The 24,642-nt window shown below is 36.0% G+C and overlaps 2 protein-coding genes across 6 annotated transcripts in view; one reads left to right on the top strand and one right to left on the bottom strand.

Annotated features, from left to right (window-relative positions):
* The window catches only part of RHOQ (ras homolog family member Q), a 32,299-nt gene extending 28,683 nt beyond the window's left edge, over window positions 1-3,616 (top strand). Inside the window, exon 5 of one of the 2 annotated variants that reach the window (XM_080682875.1) lies at window positions 417-3,616. In XM_080682875.1, the coding sequence (XP_080539001.1) occupies window positions 417-572 (156 nt within the window). In that variant the 3' untranslated portion in view covers window positions 573-3,616. The remainder of the gene's footprint in view (window positions 1-416) is intronic. The other variant, XM_080682876.1, reaches the window with a different exon arrangement.
* Window positions 775-24,641, bottom strand: PIGF (phosphatidylinositol glycan anchor biosynthesis class F; the record flags this gene model as incomplete). Of its 4 annotated transcripts, XR_013961344.1 has the most annotated exons (8): window positions 24,554-24,640; window positions 22,585-22,833; window positions 21,939-22,030; window positions 20,411-20,527; window positions 17,767-17,804; window positions 16,901-16,942; window positions 10,245-10,353; window positions 775-1,085 (listed from the first exon to the last, which is right to left on the bottom strand). XR_013961344.1 is itself a non-coding variant. In XM_080682872.1 (6 exons), the coding sequence occupies exons 2-6, from the start codon at window positions 22,810-22,812 to the stop codon at window positions 972-974; spliced, it is 660 nt and encodes a 219-aa protein (XP_080538998.1). In that variant the 5' UTR covers window positions 22,813-22,833; window positions 24,554-24,641. The 4 variants fall into 4 exon arrangements, 3 of the variants coding, with proteins under 3 accessions (XP_080538998.1, XP_080538999.1, XP_080539000.1); XM_080682872.1 differs by lacking the exons at window positions 16,901-16,942; window positions 17,767-17,804 and having other exon boundaries at window positions 24,554-24,641; XM_080682873.1 differs by lacking the exons at window positions 16,901-16,942; window positions 17,767-17,804 and having other exon boundaries at window positions 22,585-22,829; window positions 24,554-24,615.
* Between the last annotated feature and the right edge of the window lies 1 nt (window position 24,642).

Here is a 24,642-nt window from a genome sequence, read left to right as displayed (position 1 = left end):
TTGTAGAGCTTTCCCTGACCACCACCACCGCCCTCTGCTCTCCCCATCTTCCTCACTCTGCTTTCCTTTTCTCCAGACCATGTGCCACCATCCCTTTGTCCCTCCCCCAGAACTTAAGCAAATGTAAGCATCACACAGCAGGAACTTGGCTCGATTGTTCAGTTCCTTGACAGTATCCCCAGCACCTAAAGCAGTGCTTGGCATAGGGTAGGTACCCGGTAAATATTTGATGAATTATTCCCAAAATGTCTGGAAGGATATATACTAGTAATTTAACAGTTAGCTATCTCTGAGTATTTTGATTTCATTCTTTTTGCATAGCTATATTTTTAATGTTCCTTATAATGGTGTCTGTGTCATACCAGTTGTGGAAAAAAATTTTATGTTTTTGTGTTTGTTCTTTTTCTCCCTCCCAGATAGGAGCGTGCTGCTATGTGGAATGTTCAGCTTTAACCCAGAAGGGATTGAAGACTGTTTTCGATGAGGCTATCATAGCCATTTTAACTCCAAAGAAACACACAGTAAAAAAAAGAATAGGATCAAGATGTATAAACTGTTGTTTGATTACGTGAGAAACATCTTCAGTGGCCAACAAAACTGTCCATTTCTCTCTAAAAAAGCATATGAAATGCTACAGCTATACCCAGACCTCTTATAAATACTGAAGCAGTTTAAAACTTGAATGAAAAACAACCCTGTCCTCAGAATTCTATAAAGTTCATTAAGAATGTTTCTTAAAGGTCCAAGAAGCAGCAAACAGTATCTAAAGCCACAATCTATTATAAATACTTTATTTCAACTAGAAGGTACAATCTCTCAGGGGTTTCATAGTTTAAAAAGCTACAAATCACATCATGTAACTACATTAAAAAAAAACAGTGCTGTAAATGGGACTGCCTGGCTTAGACCGTATACATTTCTGCACAGTCTTTATGGAATCTGCACACACAAAAAATCTTCCTTTGTTCCAATTAATTGTTCTTGTATGTAAGTTGCTTTCTATTCCAGTATATCCAGAGTGGTGAAATAACGAGGCCAGCCACGTAGCCAAAGGTCGCTCCAAGCGTGCAGGAGATGGGCCACACCTGAGGAGAGAATGTATGAGGTCAAAAGAGAACAAATGTTTTATTATTACTTGAGCACAAGTTAAGTGTAACCTAAATATTTCTATATTAAAGCTTAATGTGCTTTCTTAAAGAATGCCAAAAGTGTAATAAGGTCATAACTGCATTTATCACGAACACTAAAAAATGTACGTGTTTTAGTTAATGTGCATTGAACTGTAACAAGGCTTTTGGCGACTGTAGATTTAGTTTGATACTCCCAAACTGCATGAGACACATGCTAAAATTACAAATTAAAATTTTGGGTCAGACTTTGCCATAATCTTGGACTCAATTTAGCTCTCTGAAGTTGATAATTTTGTTTGTGAATTTCCACATTGGCTTGTATATCAAATGAAATGAGAAGTGTGTATGATGACCAAACCATACGAAACTTTAAATTGTGTTAAGGAGAAATGACCTAGAATTCAAGCATGTTACATGCAATTTATAACAAAGCAATTGCTTCCATTATAAAACTGATGTTACCTTTCAGGTAGATATTGGAACCCAAATAGAAGTTACAGAACTACAACTTAAGTCAAACGCCCAGAGTGTAAGTTAAACAAAATACTGGTTTCCAGAACCCATTCTGTTCCAGCCATATTACATTTCACAATATTACACCAAGCCAGAAGTAAATCATGTTCATTTATTCCATCTACAAACAGTACATGTTGGTCCCTAGGTGAAAGGCCCTGCTTTTAAAAACTTCTTCATGCTATCTGTGAAGCTTATTTGGCATACTTGAGCCAGTTCTAACCTTTCTCTGGGGGAACAGGCTATAGAACTGTGTTAGAGGTGAACCATCTTAATTACCATGTTACCTATTTAAGTTCCTGTTGTGGATCTGCCTTATTCCACATACCATGCAACAGACAACAGAGTTAGACAGTTTCAGTGTGAACAAACCAATGCAGTTCAGAAAGGCGTAATCTCATCCATGCATTTCCCCCCAGCCTTTTCTACATTTAAACTCGCTGTTGCCTAAATTATGATTTTATGTCTTTGGTAGGCTCTTGTTAATTTCCATGACTTGAGCTTATAGCTATATCTATTGCATAGATTGGTTAACGGAACATTAAACTTTTATACTTGAAAACGACAGCCTTAAATACTCATATCAGTCACAAATCTAGGATGCACTGGCTTGTCTGAGCTTTGTAGAGATTTTTTAAAAACATAAGCATCATCTTCCACATTGAAGAGTGGAGAGTCTACTGGGTAACTAGTCAGGAGCTTTCTCTCAGAACTGGACAGTGGATGTCTTCTTTCACCCACGAAGCAGTAGTTCACATTAAGTACCATGGCCTTATGTATGCTTAAAATGAATCATGTAATGTTCTCATTTACTTTTGGTTTGCTGGTTTTAGATAGAACTGAAAGGAATTGTATAAATCAACTAGTATATTATCTAAGTTGTCCAACACATGGTATAAAGGAATTAAGACAGTAAAGTATTATGTATTTCCAACTTGTCTTTGGGGATTTGATAGGAATTTTTTTTTTCTCAAACTCACATCTCTGGAATTCTTCACACTTGGTTTTGTTTTACTAGCCAATGAAAGTTAAAATCTAGGATTTGTCCTACCCTAAGAGAAACAGACTTAGGAATCTGGAAACACAATTCTGTTATCACCTGTTTCATGAATGGGCCTCAGTTTCCTCATCTACAAATATGGATGTAGAACAGATGATCTCCAATGTCACTCACTTTTATCAACTCTTATGATTCTCTTCTTCTTCACAATTATAATGGTTGGCCATTACCTTTTCAGCTTCACATTATTTTTATTTTCAGCTTCACATTCTTAAGGTGGTACAATCCTGTGCATAGATTATTAGAACTTTAAGCAAAGATGATTGTATCATCCGAACCTGAGGTGCCTTAGGTACTCTATTGACCTTGATGGGGTTTGGAGTTTCCCATTGCTTATTAAGAGCCTTTTCATTTCTTTGGTTCTTGATTATTTCTTTTTGCAAAATCCTTCCTGCCACTTTACCTAAAAACCAAAGATTTGTTTTCTAGTCATTTGTTTTCAGATTGTAGAAAATTGCCTTCTTTCCAGAAACACATCTTTATTAGGTCTTCATAGAAATTCAGACTAGTCACTGAACAACTAATTCAAAGAAATGAAATATCTGGGAAATAAAATACTTCAAAAATCTTAGTGACTTGAATTTTATTAGTGAGTGCAAATACACTGCTTCAAATAAGATCACGTATGAAAGAACTTAAACTTAGTTAATATTTTTTATATATAATCAGTTCTGATGTTCTTAAAAGTAATTTTAGTGGCTCCCTGAAATCTTATTTAACACTTTGCTAACTTATCCCTCATTCTATCTCTAAAGGTACATTTTAGGTTGGCCGATTTCGAATTATCATATTTCCATAAGCAGAGCCTGAATTATGGTTTTTATTGTGAATTATCTTAGTTACTTTAGACATTGCTTCTATTTGATTTTTAATTATTAATTTTAAGTACCAAATTAAATACTGGTTTGTTGGTTGTTGCTTTTTAAGTGATTGTTAATTTAACAGTGTCCCATCTTAACACATGGGGTTGCAAATAAAATAACATGCATAGTTTACTAAATATGTAAAGCATTGAACTTCTTACCTTAGTAGTTTTAATTTAACACCCTGTGTAAACATTTGGAATAATACTCTTTCCTCTGTTTCTCATGCTGTGAGTCTATTCATCATTGGCCAAGTGTAAGCATCTGCACTTTGTTAAAAAGCATGCTGTCCAAGAATAGGGAGAAATATAATCCTTGGGAATTCCAGCCAAATTCCAATTTGGGTTACTAAATTCTATTTTAATCACTTGGTAATTTCAGTGTGGCTCTTTGTTTCTAAACACATACAGACATTCGCACACACATTCTTTAAGCAGTTGTTGTACATCACCTCCGGTGGAATGCCAGAAATGAAATAAATATTGGTTAAAAAGTTTTATCTAATGAGGGGGCAAAGCTTCTTGAACATTTATTAAATATCTCAAGAAATCCATGCCTTCAGCAAATTAAAATGTTGGACTGGCTGTGAGATTGTTTCCTAGTGATGGATCAGGCTTTCTTGAGTGGTCCTTAATTGTAACATGGTCATTTTCTTAAAGAGAATTTCTTTGTACAAGGGTAACTTCCCTGATTTTTGTAGACCAAGATAGGGAATGGCAAATGGAGTAGTTGACGGGAGGTGAGAGAGGTTGCCCACTAATAATGGGTTTTTTCTCAAGCAATTTCTTATTAACCTTTTTACAACTGCTTTAAAAAAATGTAAACCTATACTATGGCAACAGAATTTATATTAACCTGTCAAATAATCCTATCTTAAACATGTATTTCATAACTAGATCTTGAAGTTTATATTTAAAACTATTTACTTGTCTCACACATAGAGATGTTTCTATTTAACATTCTTCATGCCTAAAAGGACCAAAAACAACAACGCATGGTCATCTACTGAACAGATGATTCAACTACATTGCTACAAATTTCTCCAAATTGTAGTAATCTGAGATGGCTATGTATAATTATCTTGTTTTGTTTAAGGAAAATAGAAAACTTAAAGACATCCATGTAAAGGAAGTCATTCACAAGTTTTTGCCACCAAAACGATGGTCATCTTTTTATCCAATTTTTATAAGTTTAACAAATTTTTAAATCATGAAATAGAAGAAAAGCCCTCTGTTGCATAACAAAGATAATACAATGCACGTAGGTAAAATTATTAAAATTAATGTTGCAAGGGAGGGAGTGGGGTGGGTAGAGGTGGAAGAGGGTATAAGGGGGATCAACGGTGATGGAAAAAAATAAAAATAAAGAAAAAACAAGCAAAAAGTCATTTAAAAAAATGAACAGTTACATCATGTGAAGAAAGTATCTTACTTAGTGTACTATTATCCTTTATACCAAATAATTCATATTTTTTGCCACTTAAAAAAGGTCAGTGTTCTCTTAAAATAATCAGCTTTAACAATGCCCTAATAGTATAGGTTCTGGGTACATGGCATCTGGAAATTTCATCTTTATAAAAAATTTATTAATAACACAGTTATAACTTGGTGTTTTCTCTTAAAAACTGATATATTTCTGGTTGAAAGGAGCTTCAAAATTACACAAGCTTATTCCCACCTGAAGACCACACTGCTCTCTCTGATCAGGCATTACTGTAGAACTCTGCTTACATTTTAGGAAAGCGAAATGTGTTAATATATCAATGTAGTGTTTGATTTTTTTTTAATTGATTTTTTTTTTTTTCTTTTAGGGAGAGAGAGAGACATCGATCAGTTGCCTCCCGCACTCGGCCTGACCAGGGATTGAACCTACAACCTGCGTATGTGCCCTGAATGGAAATCAAACCCACAACCATTTCAGTGTACAGGACGACACCCCAACGAACTGAGCCATACCACCAGGGCTTATTTGATATTTTTCAAAGCATGTTCTGAGTAGTACAGAATAGGGATTAAGAACACTGGTTTTTGTATTAGACTGAATGAGTCTCAACTCTGCCACTTGTTAAATATGTGACTCTGGGCAAGTCACCTAATCGCTATGTGCCTTGGTTTCTCATCTGCAAAATGAGGATCATCACAAAACTCGCCTCCTGGGGTTGCTGTAATGACTAAATGAGAGAATGCACTATGCGGAATTTACAGCCATACCTGTAACAGTATCTGGCACACAGTACAAGTGACTAATACATGTGAGCTATACTTGATAATCTTTTAATTCATATTCCTAATGGGTACATACAGGATGGGGCAAAAGTAGGTTTACAGTTGTTTGTATGTAAATAATACAATAATGATAAATAAGAATAAACTCACGAATTCACAACTGTAAACCTACTTTTGCCCCACCCTGTATAAGTTTTTACAATACAGAAAATTGTCATTCCCCAAATCTCTATAGCTGAGATTTCTAAAGCTGCTCCTATTTAAAAAACAAGGTCCTGCCCAAATTTTAAGTACTTTAAAAATAAATTTTAAAAATGACATCTAACAGAATTCGTGCTTCCTTGTCAAACACTATCCAGATATATATATACAAAGTGCCTATAATTCCAGGAGTTCACAGGCCTCTGAAGCCCATCTATGAACTCCTGGTTAAGAGTCCCACGCTCTAACAAGTATTTTTACTAACTGTTCTAGTTGGCCAAAGAAATATGATGACCCTTTACATTTTTGGTTTCCTCATTTTAAGGATCATCAGTGCTGTAGATGGCATTTGTTTGTTGTTCTGTGATTTGAGAGTAAACAATTTTAATACATTTTACTTAATTATAAAATGCACAATATTATATAGGTCCCTTTAGTATATATATATATTAAGTACAAATAGATGTTTAACCTTGTAATGTCATTGAAGTGATACCCACACTTTCTGATACTCGATGTAACAGCTAATTTGATATGTCACTGACTGGCAGGGTATAAGCTGCAGTTTCCCTAAAGTGATGATCAGGTATTTATTAGGTAATTATGATTATATAATTATGATTTCTGTTGAAACTAGTTATAAATACTCAACAGAAAGTTTTGACAGTGCTCTGCTCGCAAAAAATTACACAAAAATAATTACACAAAAACATTAGGCTACTTTAAAAAATACTTCCTATTTTACTTTCGTTTTCTGGGAAGGAGCATGGGACAGTGGGCTGAGAAAGATCCGAGTCTGCAGTGCCAGGTCAGCCACTTATTGTCTGTATAACCCCGGCCAGGTCACTGAACACCTGAGCCTCAGTTTCTCAATCTGCAATGCAGGAATAACAGCACCTCTTGTACTTAAAGCATGGGGCTATTGTATTTAATAAAATAGTATTTTAAAACTGTCATGGAAGTTGTAAAGTACCATGCATTGGTATAATTTTGTATATCACATGTCCTAACTTGAAAAAATTAAACTTATGTGATCAATAAGTATTTCTTAGGTAACTGACACTGCTAGGTAATAATTAGAACCAGCAGTTTAGAACAAATAAATTTGTTCATGAGCAGTGTTAATACCCTGCTGTAAGAACTATCCCCTTGCCTTTGCAATATTATAATTTTTAATATGTTATTCTTTACATGAAATGTCTGGAGAGTATAAAGTTTACAAGAGAACACACACTTCATTCATTGTATTACTATACTAGAGACGCGATGCACGAAATTCATGCAAGAGTAGGCCTGCCTTCCCCTGGCTGCCAGCACCGGCTTCCCTCTAGCACCTGGGATCCGGGCTTCCCTCCAGCCCTGGCTTCATCCAGAAGGACGTCTGGTCTAATTAGTATATTACCCTTTTATTATTATAGATGCACCCCCCTCCTTAAAAAAAGGAGGGGGGGGACTCCTGCTCCTAGTTATCATTTTTATAAGTTTAAGAGTGTAAGTACAGAAATTGGTTCTACACCAATCCCTGGGAGACATCTGTCATTCTCATATGAATGACTCCATTCATTCATAACTATTGAACCTCTACTATAAACCAAGGTACAAACTAAGATTATTTCATTCAGGTATTTTAAAACAAATTTTTAAAAATATGTGTGGCAATCTACACTAATAAAAGAGAAAGATGCAAATTGACCATACCTTCACAACACCCGCCAGCCAATCAGGAGTATGCAAATTAACTCAACAAAGATGGTGGGTTAATTTGCATACACAGGCGCTGAGCGGCCAGGGGTGGGACGCCTGCATCATTGCCATGGCGACGACGCAGGCGTTCTGCACTGTCCCAGCCACTCCGGGCCTCTGGGCAGCGTGGGAAGGTGGAAAGGCGGCTCCAGGCTAGAGCGAAGGCAGTGCCAGCAGCCAGGGGAAAGAAGGCCCGTTCTTGCACGAATATTCATGCATCGGGTCTCTAGTATAATTATAATTTTTGGAGAGATATATCATCACAGATATCATGGGGAAACCACCCTATCTGCAGATCAGAGGACCTAGACCACTTAGAACAAAGCAACCACCAATAGGATTACTAGCTCTTTCAGATAAAAAAGGAAGATTAAACCCAGGCAGGCAGTTCTAAATTTCTCACAAGCTGTTTTTTAATGTTTTTATTTATTGTGCTTATCACAAATTTGCATTTGCATGACAACTTATCTTTCAAAGCCTGCTAACACTTCTACTGGTTTTAAATGACCATTTATATTTTCCTCTGAATTTGACTGTGATGTTTTTCCAGATGTTCCTAAAGCAAATGCTATTGTCTGTGGTGAGATGTGTAGTCTCCAGTCTGGAACTTTTTGTCAAAGTGATGGTAAATGGTTCTTGCTAAGATCATACAAATGAGTTAATGTGGCTAGCACTATTCTCTCTCACATTGAAAGTCCTGCGAGCAGAGCACTGTCAACACGACTGCCTTACAATGAATCCCCCTTTTAAATCCAAAACCATTTTCTAGCCCTGGCCAGTTTGGCTCAGTGGATAGAGTGTCGTAGGCCTGCGGACCAAGGGGTCCTGGGTTCAATTCCAGTCAAGGGCATGTACCTTGGTTGCAGGCTCCTCCCCAGTCCAGGCCCTGTTCAGGGAGTGTGCAGGAGGCAACCAATCAATGTGTTTCTCTCACATCAATGTTTCTCTCTATCTCTCCTTCTCTCTTCCACTCTCTCTAAAATCAATGGAAAAATAGCCTCGGGTAAGGATTAAAAAACAAACAAACCAACAAACAAAACCATTTTCTGTCAGTTAAGTATTATAGTTTTTTTATCCATGTTTGGAATGTGGCATATTCATATAAATTAGTATTTTATTTTGGTCTATCTAAAACACTGCTTAATACCTTTGATAATGGAAATACCAAGTAACCTAAAAATAGGCTACTCTTCAACAATTAAATCCATCTTAATTTCATCCCTCACTCTAGCATTATTTGTAGTAATTTACTTAGTTATAATCCTTATGATCCCTAGCTTCAATTTATGAAAAAATTATCTGTGGCATCTCTGACTGTGGAAAATGAATATATGTTTCCCAAATATTAAATTTTTAACCTAATTAAAACCAGAGAAAACAAAAAAATATAACAATGCTTCATTTATCTGGTATCTGATGGGAATAAGTACAAATGTTTTTGAAATAACTTTAAATTGTTTTAAAGACAATCTCAATTAATTTTGCTTTTTAAGAAATAAGTATGCTCAGAAGAGATTTGATTATCTGGTTTAATTCCATTTTGGAGATAGTAGCATTAAAGTCCAAAGTCTAAAGGCATTTAAGTGGCTGGATACTGGATAATTTTTCTTTGTAACTATAATTTCTCTTTGTAATCTTTCTTTTTAACTATTAATATTGCTTAAATTTTCTAAATACAGTATATATACAGTCTCTGTAATCAGAAAAAAAACTTTCTTCATGTTGGAAAAAGAAAAAATATATTTTTAAAAGCACAATTCCATTTAGGGGAAATTATCTTAATATAATTGGGAAAATCTGTGAAGATACAGAGTCAAAGATGTTTATGATAACACTATTTATAATAGTAAAATATTGGCAATAACCTAAATGATCAATAGTGAGTTTGTTAAATAAATTTTAGAATAACTATATAATGGCATACTACTAAGTCATTAGAAATTAAATAATGATATATGCATTACTAGCTCAGTGAAATTTAAAATATTACATATCTTCTTGGTACCAGTTTCCTCATCTGTAAAATGGGGATAAAAAGAAAACTTATCTCATAGTGCTTTACCTAGCTTATTTAGCCAAATCCTATTGGGATAGTAAACGAAAAACCTGATGTTAATGAGCTTCCATCTATATAATGTACCCCTTTTAAAAACCCACTTTGCTACATGCTTTTAAAAAATATTTCAAGATCAACATAATTTGGCCATCAATCACATTAACAAAAATATGACCCTAAGGCCACAAAGGCAATGAATATCAAGGTTAAAAATAGGGAATTCCTGCAACTTCTAGCTTATTTTTTTAAAACTTATTTTTTTATAGCTTTGTTTATTCACCTATATTTGTAGGGGGAAAACAAGTGCTGGAAGATAGAACTGTCATCGCTACTTAATTGAACAAAACAATTTACATAAATAAATAAATAAATAAATAATAAATAAAATATGTTTGCATCATCAGTTTTATTGTAAAAACATTTATCTTTTAACTTTAAGTAGCTAAAACCAACCTGCCATGGCCTTTCCCAATCGAGTGGAATAGGAAAGGCTCCAAGCCATGTTCCTAGAAAACTAGAAATTGTGGTGATCTGGAGACTATTCTCCCAAACGGATGTAACTCTGTAAAACACAAACATGTAAATAGTTGGTGGTATATATCTTAGCTGCTGCAGAATCTAACAGAAGCACAAGTTAACACTATGCATACATACTGTTCATTTAAAATAGGTACCTCAAATTGACATATATTTACCATGAACTATTAACAATTGGCAAGAAGAAAGCATTTTTCAGTTGAAAAGCTAACACATGCACACAGTATAAGTCAGACAAAATGAGAGTGCATTTGCGGTGAAATCTAAGTCTTCCTCCTGCCCTTATCACTACTGGTTCCTTTCCTCAGAAGCAACTGCTACACCATCACCTTGTAAATTCCCGTTGCTTCTCAGTGATTTTGAGTCTCCTGTTTTCTAGATTCCAAGACTTCCTCCTATTTTCCTTCTTCTTTCTTTTCTTTTTTTTAAGTATCTCCTTCAAACTATTATTGTTGGAAATCATTTGCCTCAGAATTTTGAAGGCATTGCTCCATTGTTTTGATTCCCACCTGAGAAGTTCAGTGTCCTTCTGGCTCCTAGACTTCTCTGGGGAACATGTTTTCCTCACCACCCCCTTCTGGGACCTTTTAGAATCCTCTATTACTGGTTATCTAAAATTTTACAATAATGTGTCTTGAAGTGGCTGTCTTCTCATACATTATGCTGGAAATACATGGGCCTTCTTAATCCACAATCTCAGGTCTTGAAATTCTTTTACTCAAAGATTTGCTTTTTCAGCCCAGATCCCACTGTATAACTCCTATTGCTTATATTAATTTTTTAATAAATATATTAATGAATAAATATATTCTATTCTGTAACCCCAAGTCATTCAATTATTTTCTTGATATCGTGAGCCTCTTAATATACAAACTGAATAATTCCTTCATTTGGGAAAACTGTCTTCTACCTTTTCTTTGAATTATTTACTTTTTACTAGTACATTTTAGGTGCACTAACTCATCTTAAGTTTATTTCCTTTGTCTGTTCCCTATATTTATTATTTCTTCTTGAACTGGTTTATTCTTCCAAACCCTCTCTCCACCTCTCATTTATTTTGATTAGCTTTTCTCCATGCTAGAACTTGATTTTCTAATTTGTCTATGTTTCTAACTTATGATTAATAGTGTGGTTTGGATTCTCAATTTATTTCATTAATTTGGAATCTTCTCCACCTCATTTTGTTTCGTTATCTCATCTTTGAGCTCTTATTTAATTAAATTCATATCCTTAATAACATTTTTCTATGGTAAACTATGTGGGTTTTCTTTTTTTTTGGTTTGTTTTTGTTCTGTGGGTAGTATTTTCTTCTAAGCTGGATTCTTTGTTTTCTGCATGCCTTTTTCTTCTTTTTCTATAGTGTATCATTAGCATATCATTAGCATATTACCCTTTGGTTGGTTGAATGGACAACTGGACAACCAGATACTTAGCACATTAAGCTTTTATTATATAGGATAAATAAGTATATAGCTATTCTTCACATCAGAACTTTAGTTTGGCAGTGTCTATCAATTTCTTCTTTTTTAAAAAATATACTTTTATTTATTTCAGAGCGAGGAAGGGAAAGGGAGAGACAGAAACATCAGTGATGAGAGGGAATCATCATAGTGTGTTTTTAAGGTTGCCATGCCATTTTTTTCATCTTGCTCACACTTCACATGGGCAGGCTACTACACCATCTATTTGCTCAGATACAATGAGTGAATTATCTTTGAAGCTGTTATCCCATCTTAACTGGTACCAATTTTTCCTGTCTCGAAGCTGCATTCTGAGGATTATATGTTATTTTCTATCCAGTTTTCTGTAACATGGAGGAGAGAATGGGGGCAGGAAAATGCTATCTACAGTTTAATCAGTAATATTCAGCTGAAATTTAATAAATGATAATTTCATAAGTCCAATTAAAAAAAAGTTTTGACTGGGGCTTATACATCCCATTAGAAATCCGATGGGGCTACTGTAGCATAGTCTGCTCCCTCAGCAAAGGCCCCTTGGCAGAGCCCACTATGCAGCAGCCCCAGTAGATTGATAAAAGTAAACAGCCCTGCCCTGGCCGGTGGCTCAGTTGGTAGGAGCATCATCCCATACACCAAAAGGTCGTGGGTTTAATTCCCTGTCAGGGCACATACCTAGGTTGTGGGTTTGATCCCCAGTCAGGGTGCATATGGGAGGCAACGAATCGATGTTTCTCTCTCTCTCTGTCTCCTCCCCATACCCAATCTAAAATCAATAAACATATCCTTGGGTGAGGATTAAAAAAAAGTAAACAATCTTGATGGGGATTCAGTGAAACCGTTACTCTTATGTGTGCATAAGTATGTATGTGTATACTCTCCAATTCCTTCATCAAGAAAACACCCATATTTGTATATATACTTATATATACACTAGAGGCCCGGTGCACGAATTCATGAACCAGTGAGGTCCCTTGGCCTGGCCTGCGGGATCAGGCTGAAACCCCCTCTCCGACATCTCCCAAGGGGTCCCGGATTGCGAGAGGGCACAGGCCAGGCTGAGGGACCCCACCGGTGCACAATCGGGGCTGCGGAGGGATGCGGGAGGTTGGCCAGCCAGGGAGGGACTGCAGAAGGGCTCCAGGGCATGTCCGGCCCATCTCACTCAGTCCTGATCCCCAGCAGCAAGCTAACCTACCGGTTGGAGCATCTGCCTCCTGGTGGTCAGTGCACATCATAGCAACTGGTTGACTGTTTGCCCCCTGGTGGCCAGTGCACGTCATAGCGAGCAGTTGAGCAGCCTTAGCATATCATTAGCACAGTGGTCGGCAAACTCATTAGTCAACATAGCCAAATATCAACAGTACAACGATTGAAATTTCTTTTGAGAGCCAAATTTTTTAAACTTAAACTTCTTCAAACGCCACTTCTTCAAAATAGACTCGCCCAGGCCATGGTATTTTGTGGAAGAGCCACACTCAAGGGGCCAAAGAGCCACATGTGGCTCGCGAGCCACAGTTTGCCGACCACGGCATTAGCATATTACCCTTTGATTGGTTGAACGGACGACTGGACAACCAGATACTTAGCACATTAGGATTTTATTATATAGGATAAATAGGTATATAGCTATTCTTCACATCAGAACTTTAGTTTGGCAGTGTCTATCAATTTCTTCTTTTTTTATTTATTTTTTTTTCATTTTTTTTTATTAAGGTATTATATGTGTACATATCTTACCATTGCCCCCCCCCCACCCCACTCCCATACATGCCTCACCCCCCAATGTTTTGCATCCGTTGGTTACTCTTATATACATGCATATAAGTCCTTCTGTTGATCTCTTATTTCCCCCACCTCTCCCTAACCTTACTGCTGTAATTTGACAGTCTGTTTGAATTTCTTCTTTTTTTAAAAATATACTTTTATTTATTTCAGAGAGAGGAAGGGAAAGGGAGAGATAGAAACATCAATTATGAGAGGGAATCATCGATTGGCCACCTCCTGAATGCCCCACACTGGGGATCCAGCCCGCAACCCAGGCATGTGGCCTGACCGGGAATCGAACCATGACCTCCTGGTTCATAGATCGATGCTCAACCACTGCGCTATGCCAGCTGGGCTCTATCAACTTCTTTTGACCTAGGAATTCTATTCTAGAAATCTAATCTACAGAAACCCTTGCACAAGTATACAAAATTAAATAGTACAAAGATGTTTATAACAATATCATTTATAACCATAAAAATGTGATAATAACCTCAATAGCAAACTAGTTACAGTAACTGTATGGAATACTTATAATAAGGATTAACTGCCCAACATACATCTCATCCCTGATTATTAGAATAATTAAATAATGGCAATCCCATTCTCCTTCCCAATGATTAGTTTAGGAAAACTCAAGGATGAGAGCTGCTGCCATCTCACTACCAGCCCAAGGATGAGAACCAGGAGCGTCAGTGAGAAGCACAGCCATACCTTGACTATCTGGTATCTAGAACCACACAACCTGCTATGTGACATAATCAGTTTCCTTATTGTTCACACCAATATAAGCTGAAGTTTTCCAATGCTTATAGGTTAAGATATACTAAGTAAGAATACTATGCAAGAAGATGTAGTTTATACACACATATAATGAAAGACATTTCTAATAAATGAAAAAAGCAATTTATAAGAGCAGTGACTAGTGTAGCCATTTTTGTTTTTAAATTACATATGTTATATGCATAGATAAAATCAGAATATGTAAAATGTTAGTAATAGCTGCTTCTTTGATAGGTTTACTGGGATCTTTAACTTTCTATATATTTCCATTATTTAAAATTTTACAATATGTGTTTCTTAATAAATAATTAAGATAAAAATAAATAAAAAATAAATTCCTTCCAATTAACTAATTTATAGCCATATTAACATTGGTTTATACTTATTTTATAAGTTTCCATAATAAAGTCATCTGAATTCGATGGTTATTGGCTAATTTCTTAATAATAAAGGAATGTATACACATAGTCAATAAGGCTGAGAATTAGAATAAATGGTTCACTGTTCAGTAAATAATGAGCAATATTACTGATCAATTTTCATGTCAATGAGCCCCAAGTAACTGGCCACACTGACTCCACTGAAATTCATTATGCCAATATTAATTGAAGTAAATAGAATATTTTAAATGCCAAATACTGTATCAGGTACCTGAGGTAGTTCACATTAAACACTGTGGCTGGACAGACGGTCATCAAAACAAAGCTTGTTTAGATGGAGTTGATCTTTTTAACTGTTCACTCTTCATTTTAAAAAGAGACACCACACAACTCCTCCTAGTGGCTAAAAATATTTATAGAATTCTTATGCAAATTTTTCCCTTAGCCACTGAATGAGTAGTAAAACCAATCCCTCTTTGCCACTAAATTTCTGTGCCCACATTAAGGTGAAATTACCTATTTTTTAATATGTATACATTTTTCATCATTCATACCTTTTCACTCTTAATGTCCACAGTGGCTTTTCCAACACAAAATCCACTTCAATACAAAGATGAAAGAAAGAGGCTTGTTGTTATGGTCTACAAATAGGTCCTATTAACTGTCTTTACCTTGGCAAGATAACTACAGATTCAGGCACCTATGCAGAAATTCAATTTTTTCACTTCACCAAAAGTGATCAGATTCTCACTTAAACATTTACCTAACAACATAAAAGAACTAATAAGTCAAAAAGCAAACTTCAATGACAAATATAGGTTTAAGATAGATTATTATTTTCCTTTAGAAGAAAGTCTACAAATGAAAAAACCCCACAATAACTATAATACACAGGCAACAAACTGAATTAAAGTAGTACAAATTGAGTACATTCATTCAGCAATAAGCACATCAAAAAGTTGGTAGAACTTTTTAAGAAACCAAATGACTTTTCTACCTTCAAGTCTCTTTAAAACAACGTTTTTAAAAAAATCTGGAATAACTTTGCATTTACTTTAAGGGAAAGTCTTGTTAAAATAGTGTCATTTAATTATGTATTAAATCCTGATAATATCCCAAGGTCCTTTACTTTTGTAATTCCAACACAATTCTCAGTTAAAACTTTTGTGTTTGTCGGTCTTCAACTGATATCATCTACTTAATTTAAATATGCAAATAAGTAACATTAAAAATTAGGATGCAATACTTATTTCACTTAAAAGTAGTATAAAATATTTATATTGATTCAATACTGAATGAAGTGTCAAACCCAATTCAAAATTGGCCTGTTCATACTGAACATCTAAATGATCATATTTCAGTAATACTAAAAGGGCCAGCTTTACACAAACAAAAACAAAAACTCTACCACGTTTTATACACTAAAACACAGGATGAATAATAAAAATATTTTAAGCTCTAAAATCTTCAATTCAAACTTTTTACATAAATGGTAGCATCTTATACACATTAAGGTATTTTAAATACTTTTACTTAATTAGAACTACAGCGTAAGAACTTCAAATCTGAACTTTAATTTCTGTATATAATTATTGGGTAGTAAAAACATATTCATATGTTTTGTGTAACCTCTTTAAATAACAATAGAATTCTTTGAAATTAAAGTTGTGACTTAACATAAGTAATGTGAACTGTATAATGGAACAATTTCAAAATAACACAAAAGTAATTGGGGTTTTTTTGTGGGTATTTCATATTTTCACCGCAGAAGAGCCAGATCTTTGAATTTTAAAAAGATTTTTGCTTAACAGTGAACATTTAAGAAGGCCAACTCTAACATTAAACAAGTTAACCCATCGAGTTAATTATTTCCTAAGTCATTCAAAATTTGACATGCTTTTTATTCTAAATTCTTGAAGTGTAATGAAAGTACTAGGAGAAAAGGTGAACTATCACTAATGTATGATGGAGACAGGAAGACTTAAGTTCCCCTCTTATGAAAAAGTTCAAATTAATTTTACATTCAATGAACTGAAAAACTGTTCCTCCTTCTCCACGGTTGCACTCCTGGGTCTGTTACCTGAACCAAGAAGAGCTAGTAAGACAAACAAACTGGAAGTCTGAGTTATAAAAATGCTCCCTGACATTTGTTAATCCACTGGACAAACATTTCTTGAGCACTTACTATTTGATTTCACTCATCGTTTCATCAGTTCTCACAATAATCCTGGAAAGTACAAATTCGTATTATTCTAATATTATATATGAGGATCTGTAAAGTTAAATAGCTTGTCTAACATCATTGGCCAGTAGTGAAGACAGGGTAGGAACTCGTTTTATGACCCGCAACTAGTGGAGTCTTCTAAAAATTTCTATACCATCGGATGATGCGGATTGAAGTCCCATCTCTACCTCTTTCTGGCTATTGGACTTTGGTGAGTCACTTAACCTGTTAGCTTTCCAATACCTTCATCTAGAAAATGGTGAAATAGGAGTATCTCACTAAACTACTGTGAAAATTAAATGCTATAACATATATGAAAAAGTTTTAGAAGTTATTAAAGTATTTTTGCATATTTCTATTTCATGCCATGCCCTGTGTGATGTTAAAGAAAATGTTTTATCTAATCATCCGAGAGATGCAAATAAAAACAACGAGGTACCATCTCACACCTGTCAGAATGGCTATCATCAACAAATCAACAAACGACAAGTGCTGGTGAGGATGCGGAGAAAAAGGAACCCTCGTGCACTGCTGGTGGGAATGCGGACTGGTGCAGCCACTGTGGAGAACAGTATTGAGTTTCCTCAAAAAACTAAGAATGGAACTCCCATTTGACTCAGTGATCCCACTTCTAGGAATATATCCCAAGAAACTAGAAACACCAATTAGAAAGGACATATGCACCCCTATGTTCATAGCGGCACAATTTACAATAGCTAAGATTTGGAAACAGCCTAAGTGCCCATCAGCAGATGAGTGGATTAAAAAACTGTGGTACATCTACACAATGGAATACTATGCTGAGGTAAAAAAGAAGGAGTTCTTACCATTTGCAACAGCATGGATGGAACTGGACAGCATTATGCTAAGTGAAATAAGCCAGGCAGAGAAAGATAAATATCACATGATCTCACTCATTTATGGAATATAATGAACAACATAAACTGATGAACAAAAATAGATCCAGAGACAGAGAAACATTGATCAGACCATTAAACCTCAGAGGGTAGGTAGGGGAGGGTGGGGGTAAGGGGGAGAGATCAACCAAAGGACTTGTATGCATGCATATAAGCCTAACCAATGGACACAGACAACAGGGGGGTGAGGGCATGAGGGGAGGGATGGGGGGAGGGTAATGGGGGAATAAGGACACATATGTAACACCGTAATCAATAAAGAAATTAAAAAAAAGAAAGAAAATGTTTTATATTACAAATTGATTATTTTTAGTCATAGTTTTCTAGCAACTGAACTGTTATCTGGTTGTATGTTAGAAATTTTAGAAGGATATTTTTGTAGTCTACAAAACGTTAGGTGGCATCAGAGATATCTAACAGATTCTTGATACTGATCTAACTTTCAATTACTAAAAAGTAAGTTAAGTATTGGCAAAATCCTACTCATTTAAAATTTTCATTTTGACTATGTAGTACATGAATCTAGTTCAAATTCAAAAGATACCAAAGGGTAGTCAGTGGAAAGTCTCCTTAACTTGTCTTCTAGCTTCTCAGATCCCCTCCCCAGAGTCAATGGGTGTTATATTAGTTTTTTATGTATTCTTCCAAAGGTATACAGGTATATTTATTCTATCCTAAAACTTTTTACATAAATGGTAGCATCTTATACACACTTCTTCACCTTGCTCTTTTCCACTTAACAGCATTTTTATAAATAAAGACTTTATTTTTTAACAACTGCATAGTATTCCATGGTGTAGATTAAATTAAATGTGATCCATCGTATTAAAGGACATTTAGACTATTTTCAAAGCTGCAAGGAATAATCTATAGTCAATATTTTACAGGTATGTCAATATATCTATGATAATATCCTAGAAGTAGAATTACTGGGTCAAAGTTATAATAACTTACAGGAGACAACTATTCCCACACCTATTTGCAAAAGCAAATTTCAGGGTTTTTCTCAAGGAAAAGTGCTACATTTATTACAATATTTACGTATCTCTTAACATGTCTAACATGTATAAAACCATTCTACCATTTCTCTTAAGTTCCCACCTTTCTTTGTGTTTTTTATTGCCCAAGTTTGCTTAGTGCAGGGATTTTTAGGACTGCATATGCCATATTATAGCAGGAATCAGATGTCTCCCCCAAATACACTATTATCAGAAACAAAATTCAAAGCTAGATAAATCACCAAACAAAACCAGTAAGATTTCAACCAGTTTCCACTGTTTAAAATTTTCAAACTAAAATGCTAAAAGAAATCAACGCCATTTGGGATACTGTGGTAACAATATGGGAAAAAGTTTCCAATAATTACACTTTTGTTTTCTAGAGGTGTTATGAACACTAGATGGTTTGAAAGGGGGAGCAAACAGCATTCATTTCAAAAACAAAAAGTCAGTTATTTATGGAGCCTCGATACTCATCAGGCATCCTCTGCTCTAGCTGGGTTGTTCCCTCTCAAATCCCACAAAAATACCATGTTCATTTCAGTTTCTATGGTTTCATTCATTCCCTTAGCATGAGGTGTTTTTCCCTTTCCCTAGTCTCCCCAAATCTCATACGCCTGATTCAAGTCCTTCATAGATCATCCCACCTTCAACTCATTCTTCAGTGGTCTCTTACTCCTCTGAGTTCCTACAGTACTTACTGTCTGATTTACACAATTCTAGCCTCACACTGTTTGCTCATTTCATTCTTGTTCTGTGAACATACAAGGGACAGGGAGAGAATTATGGCTAACACTTCAGAATCCATACACATATACAAAAAAAGAATCCACACAGAGCTTGCACCACATGGCACAGAGTAAGAAGAGCTCAAGAGTTTTTGCCGCTGAGTGATAAACAGGACAAAATTATGGGCACCAAGGAACTTTCTAGTTTTATTAGTTATGATTCAACCATTGTTCCCCCCCAACCATTTCTGATACAAATCATCTCAATGCCTTTCAAGAAGCTAAAATTTTAATTTAGTTATGCTGAAAATATATATGGCTGCTAAGGAAGTAAAATCCTGTAAAACTTGCACTCAGATGTCATATCACAAAAGAGGCTAAACAAGAAATGGCAGTTGTGACACTAAACATTTTTAGATTGTGGACTCCAATTCTACATTATAATACATAAGGAAGCAATTTTATCTGTCGTAATTTTATCACGGTGACAAATTATACCTGAGGAGCGGTTTTCAAAGATTACCTTTGGTAGCAGAAACCCTTTTTCAAACAAAAGGCTAAGTGGAATTCTACCATATGGAAAAATGCAGAGCTGATCTTGCTAAAGAAGAGGGAGGGGCCTGTAGTTCTGCCAGCTTGGATCTCCCTTAAGTGCATACAACTCCTTCTCTCTCTCCAGTCCCCAACTGCAGTGGGCCCTTAATGCATTTCCGAGAACCATACAGAGCTGAGAAACACTCATGAAATAATCAGCTAGCCGCCATGAATAGAAAAATACATTAATTTAAAATATTTTTCAAATCACTAAAACATAAAATTAAAACTTACCCGTTTCTACTGAAAACTCTTAGCCATGCTTTGATGTTTGGTCCTAACAAACACAAACAAGGCACAGTAGTGAAAGTAGACAAGATCACTGCAAATAAAAATGTTTCCAACACCAGCCTAGGAAAAAGAAACTTCATTAATTTTTTAAAAAGTATTAAAGTAGCACATATGCATACATACATAATCTTTGTTACTTAAATGGATTTAATATAATAATATTTTCTTGTACTTTCTTTTGAAAGGTAACGTAAGTCCTACCAAAATGATGAGTATAAAAAATGTAAACTATAAAAAATAATCTACCAAATATCTGGCTTTAATTGTAGAGTGCAGAAGTGTTGAAAACCTTATGATCCATTCTGTTCAAGGCAAGAAATCTCATTTCCAGATAATTAACTTTCTTCCTCAATAGTCTCTGGAACTTTCTCTGCAACCAGTGGTTCAACTTTAGCTTATATCAGAGCCACTTTAAAAACTGGATAAACTTAGAGATTAGAGGACCACACCTCTAGAATTTCTGACTGACTGAGGCCTGAGAATTTGCATTTAAGTAAAATGCTGATGCTGGTTTAGAACCACACTTTGCACACCATTGCTCACGAGCCACATGTGGCTCTTTGGCCCCTTGAGTGTGGCTCTTCCACAAAATACCATGGCCTGGGCGAGTCTATTTTGAAGAAGTGGCGTTAGAAGAAGTTTAAGTTTAAAAAATTTGGCTCTCAAAAGAAATTTCAATCGTTGTACTGTTGATATTTGGCTCTGTTGACTAATGAGTTTGCCGACCACTGCTCTAGGCATTCATTCTACTCTAAAATGGATTAGATAGAAATATCCATTTACCATTACAAAGGTCTTGTCCTCCCTTCTCTTGAAAAGAATTATCTGCTAATTTAATATGTATATATAACAAACTATGTATACATATATATAACTATGTACATAGCTATGTATTTGTGTATATACATAAATCAATCATTTCACCATGATCATTAATCACTGCTAAAGTTTCCCAAATTCTAATGTAAGAAATATTCATGAATTTTTGCTAATTTAAAATTGGTCAGTTTTGAAAAAGTATTGAGTTAAATTTTACCTTTAAACTATAAGCATTAACTTATTAAGTATTTAAATACCGGAATCTATTGGCTTTTCTTAAAAAAACAAATTTTTTCAAGCACATCAGAATCACATTTACCAAGAACTGATATGCTAATACTACCTAAGTTATCCGTATCACTATTTAAGTCCCACTAGAGGTTCTATGGGTCACACATTTATTGGTATAGTATAGTTTCTCATCTACCTCCCACCCCCCACATGCAACTGTGTAATAGAAGGCTAGGTAATAGGAGCAGTTGATGAATTAAGTTATTCCTGCTAAGGAAGGGCAATGATGTCAGTATCCTTCCTTGATCCAATAATAAAACACAGCACAGTCTTTCTCTAACCATCAACAGAAGTAGCCCTTTGTTTAGCAAAAAAAGTGTTTTAAAATATAATTGGCTTAAGGTAAAAATTTCAGACTTACTCTATTAATGGTGCTCCATATAGAACAAAAATTACATGAAAGACGAAACAAGACATAAGAAAGTAGATACAGCATTTCAAAAATCTGGTTACCTTAAAAAAAAAAAAAGAGTAATTTAAAGACTCAAGAGAATGCCTAAAGGACGGTACATGTTTCCATTTTATTTACAAACATAACTTATTCCCATGTGTGAACAGTTGAATGTTCTTTGGATTTGGGTATCCTGAAGTCAGATTACATTTTGTGCACAGTCAGGTACACAGCCCTCAACAGAACTCCCCCCGCCAATATTCTACCCACCCAACTAGCACTAAGTAAAAAACATTTCTGTTTCTATGGTATGTATTGAGCTATGCTGTTAACCAGTATTTATGAACTATTTACCAATAACAGACTGCTAGAATACAATACAAGCAGTCCTTATTATTATGAAATATTTGCTATATTATTCACGAAGACACCTTAATTCCACAATTAATGCCCAACAAGGATCTATCGAGTGCTGTGGGCAGCCTTCCAGCAACCAACATTCTCTTTAGTCACTGTAAATAACTCAAGTGAGTACTGGAATAATGCTTTATTTTTCCATAAAAAACAACAACCACTACCTCTATCTAAAAATCAGTTATCAAGAAATGAGCCTTACCTTGTATGATAATGAACTTCTTTTAGTGGATGCATTTGGTTTCACAAATAAATATAATACTAGATTGACGGCAGTTACAAAAACAGAACAGATACACAACCATGTCAAGTGAGTTTCCAATATTGAGAAGTTCTCCAAGAAGAATGATGGAATGAAGATGCTTAGGATAATTGAGAATATGCATAAAAGATGGGTATACAGTAGTCTCTTGATATCAGTATTTTTCATGGTGTTTCCTTGAGTGGCTGTCTAATAAAAAACAAATTAAGAGCATATGCAATAATGACTTTTTCCATTGTTCTAAATGTTCCAACACCTAAGGATAATTATGAGCCAAAGTCAATTTTCTAAGTATTAGTTTCCGAATATAGGAAGATGCATATGTGTGTATGCTCATGAAGACTAATATAGTAAACAGCTCTCATAGCCTAAGAAGGACAAATTTTCTAATTTCTTAAATATGTGTGACTGGTTTCTGCAAAAGGGTCATGTGCTAGGACCAATTAAGTGATTTCTTTTCCTTTTTTTTTTTTTTTTTTGCCAAAATCAGAGATGAGAACAAACTGCATGGAGTAATGATCTGCCCCTGTTGGAAATATAACCTATGCATTCTAGAAACTCCATGAATACACTTTCGCTAAATTGTTGGCATTTTTTACCATTGTGGATCCTTGTCCAATATCATAGTAGTTCACATCTTCTAACAAATGCCAGGTGATACTAAGTGCACACGTGAATACTCAAACGGTGACTAGTATAATCAAGAGTTCAAAAAACATTATGCTAAACTAAGGGATCCTAGCGCTCCAGAAATACCAAAATGACAATGTTTGTTACAGGTGTTAAATTCCAATAAAAAGTAGAACACAAATGGAAGGAAGAAATAATTTACTCTTTCTACATCACACACACACCTTTATAAATTACCTAGCAGACAGCTTATACAGAGCACAATTGTTAAGTAAAGATCTTACTAAAGTAATAGTCCCTATGTAACTCTGGTTACTCCAGTATATTTTATACACACACAGAAGAGGGGGCGCCCACTAGCAAGCACAAAAGGGCAAGCCCATGACTTACCCCAACATCTCTCCATTAATTCACACTATAATTTTCAAAGGTAAATATTTTACTGATAAGGAAATAGGCTAAAACATGTTAGAGGACACGAGCAAGATCCCAAGCTTCCACGTGCTAAGCCATTTCAAATAAAGACACACACCAGGGATCGGATCGAGAAGCATATGAATGGCAAGAAGGAAAAAGGAAAAATTTCTCAGAGGTCCAATTCTCAGGGGCGGGAAGCAGATCAGCAATACACTGTCTCAACAGACATCCCTTCGCACACTTTTTTCTGGGTCACTCTCACAATCCCAACTGGCATGAGCAGATTTGGATGTAACACATGGAGCAATACCTAACCTCAAATGCTTCCTGAGTCAATGAATGAACGAAAGAACGAATGAATGAACGAGGGACCAAACAAAGGAGAGTGGGTCAAGTGTTAGCCCCTTTGGAGATACCAGCCCTGTGCTAGGCCCCGGAGAGCGAGCGTAGGACACCCATCAGGCGCCTCCTAGAGAGGCAACAGCCCTGGCGTCCGCGGTCACACCTGGCCCGGGTCCGCAGACATTGTGGGATGAGAGAAGGCCGTTCTGAGAGCGGCTCCCGGAGACTTCGCGGGAATTGCCTGGCCCCACCATGAACTGGGTCGCTTAGGACTCAGACCAAACCTCAGCCGGCCAGAGTGCGAGTAGCCGGGACCGAGCTGAGGGGCATAATCAAAAGGCACAGGTGTGGAGACCAGGAGAGGCGGAGAGGCAGCCACAGAAAGTCAGAGGGGCGTCAGAGCAGCCCCTGGGTCACGCGGGCGGGCCAGGGGCACAGAGGCTCGCGAGCATTTGGGCAGTTGGCAGGGTTGCTTGCACCCCCGGGAGACCCGCGTGCCGGACTGTTGGGCTGGGCTTACCTAACTCTCCCGCCCGCCGAAGGGAAGGGGAAGCTACCACCTCCCACCATCAGGTGCGACTCCTCGCGCAGGCGCAAGCCTATGGGGCG

The sequence above is a fragment of the Plecotus auritus genome (genome assembly GCF_963455305.1).
Source record: "Plecotus auritus genome assembly, chromosome: 8".
Classification (NCBI taxonomy): domain Eukaryota; kingdom Metazoa; phylum Chordata; class Mammalia; order Chiroptera; family Vespertilionidae; genus Plecotus; species Plecotus auritus.
Note: the sequence above shows the minus strand (reverse complement) of the source record. Positions and strands in the feature narration are given on the sequence as shown.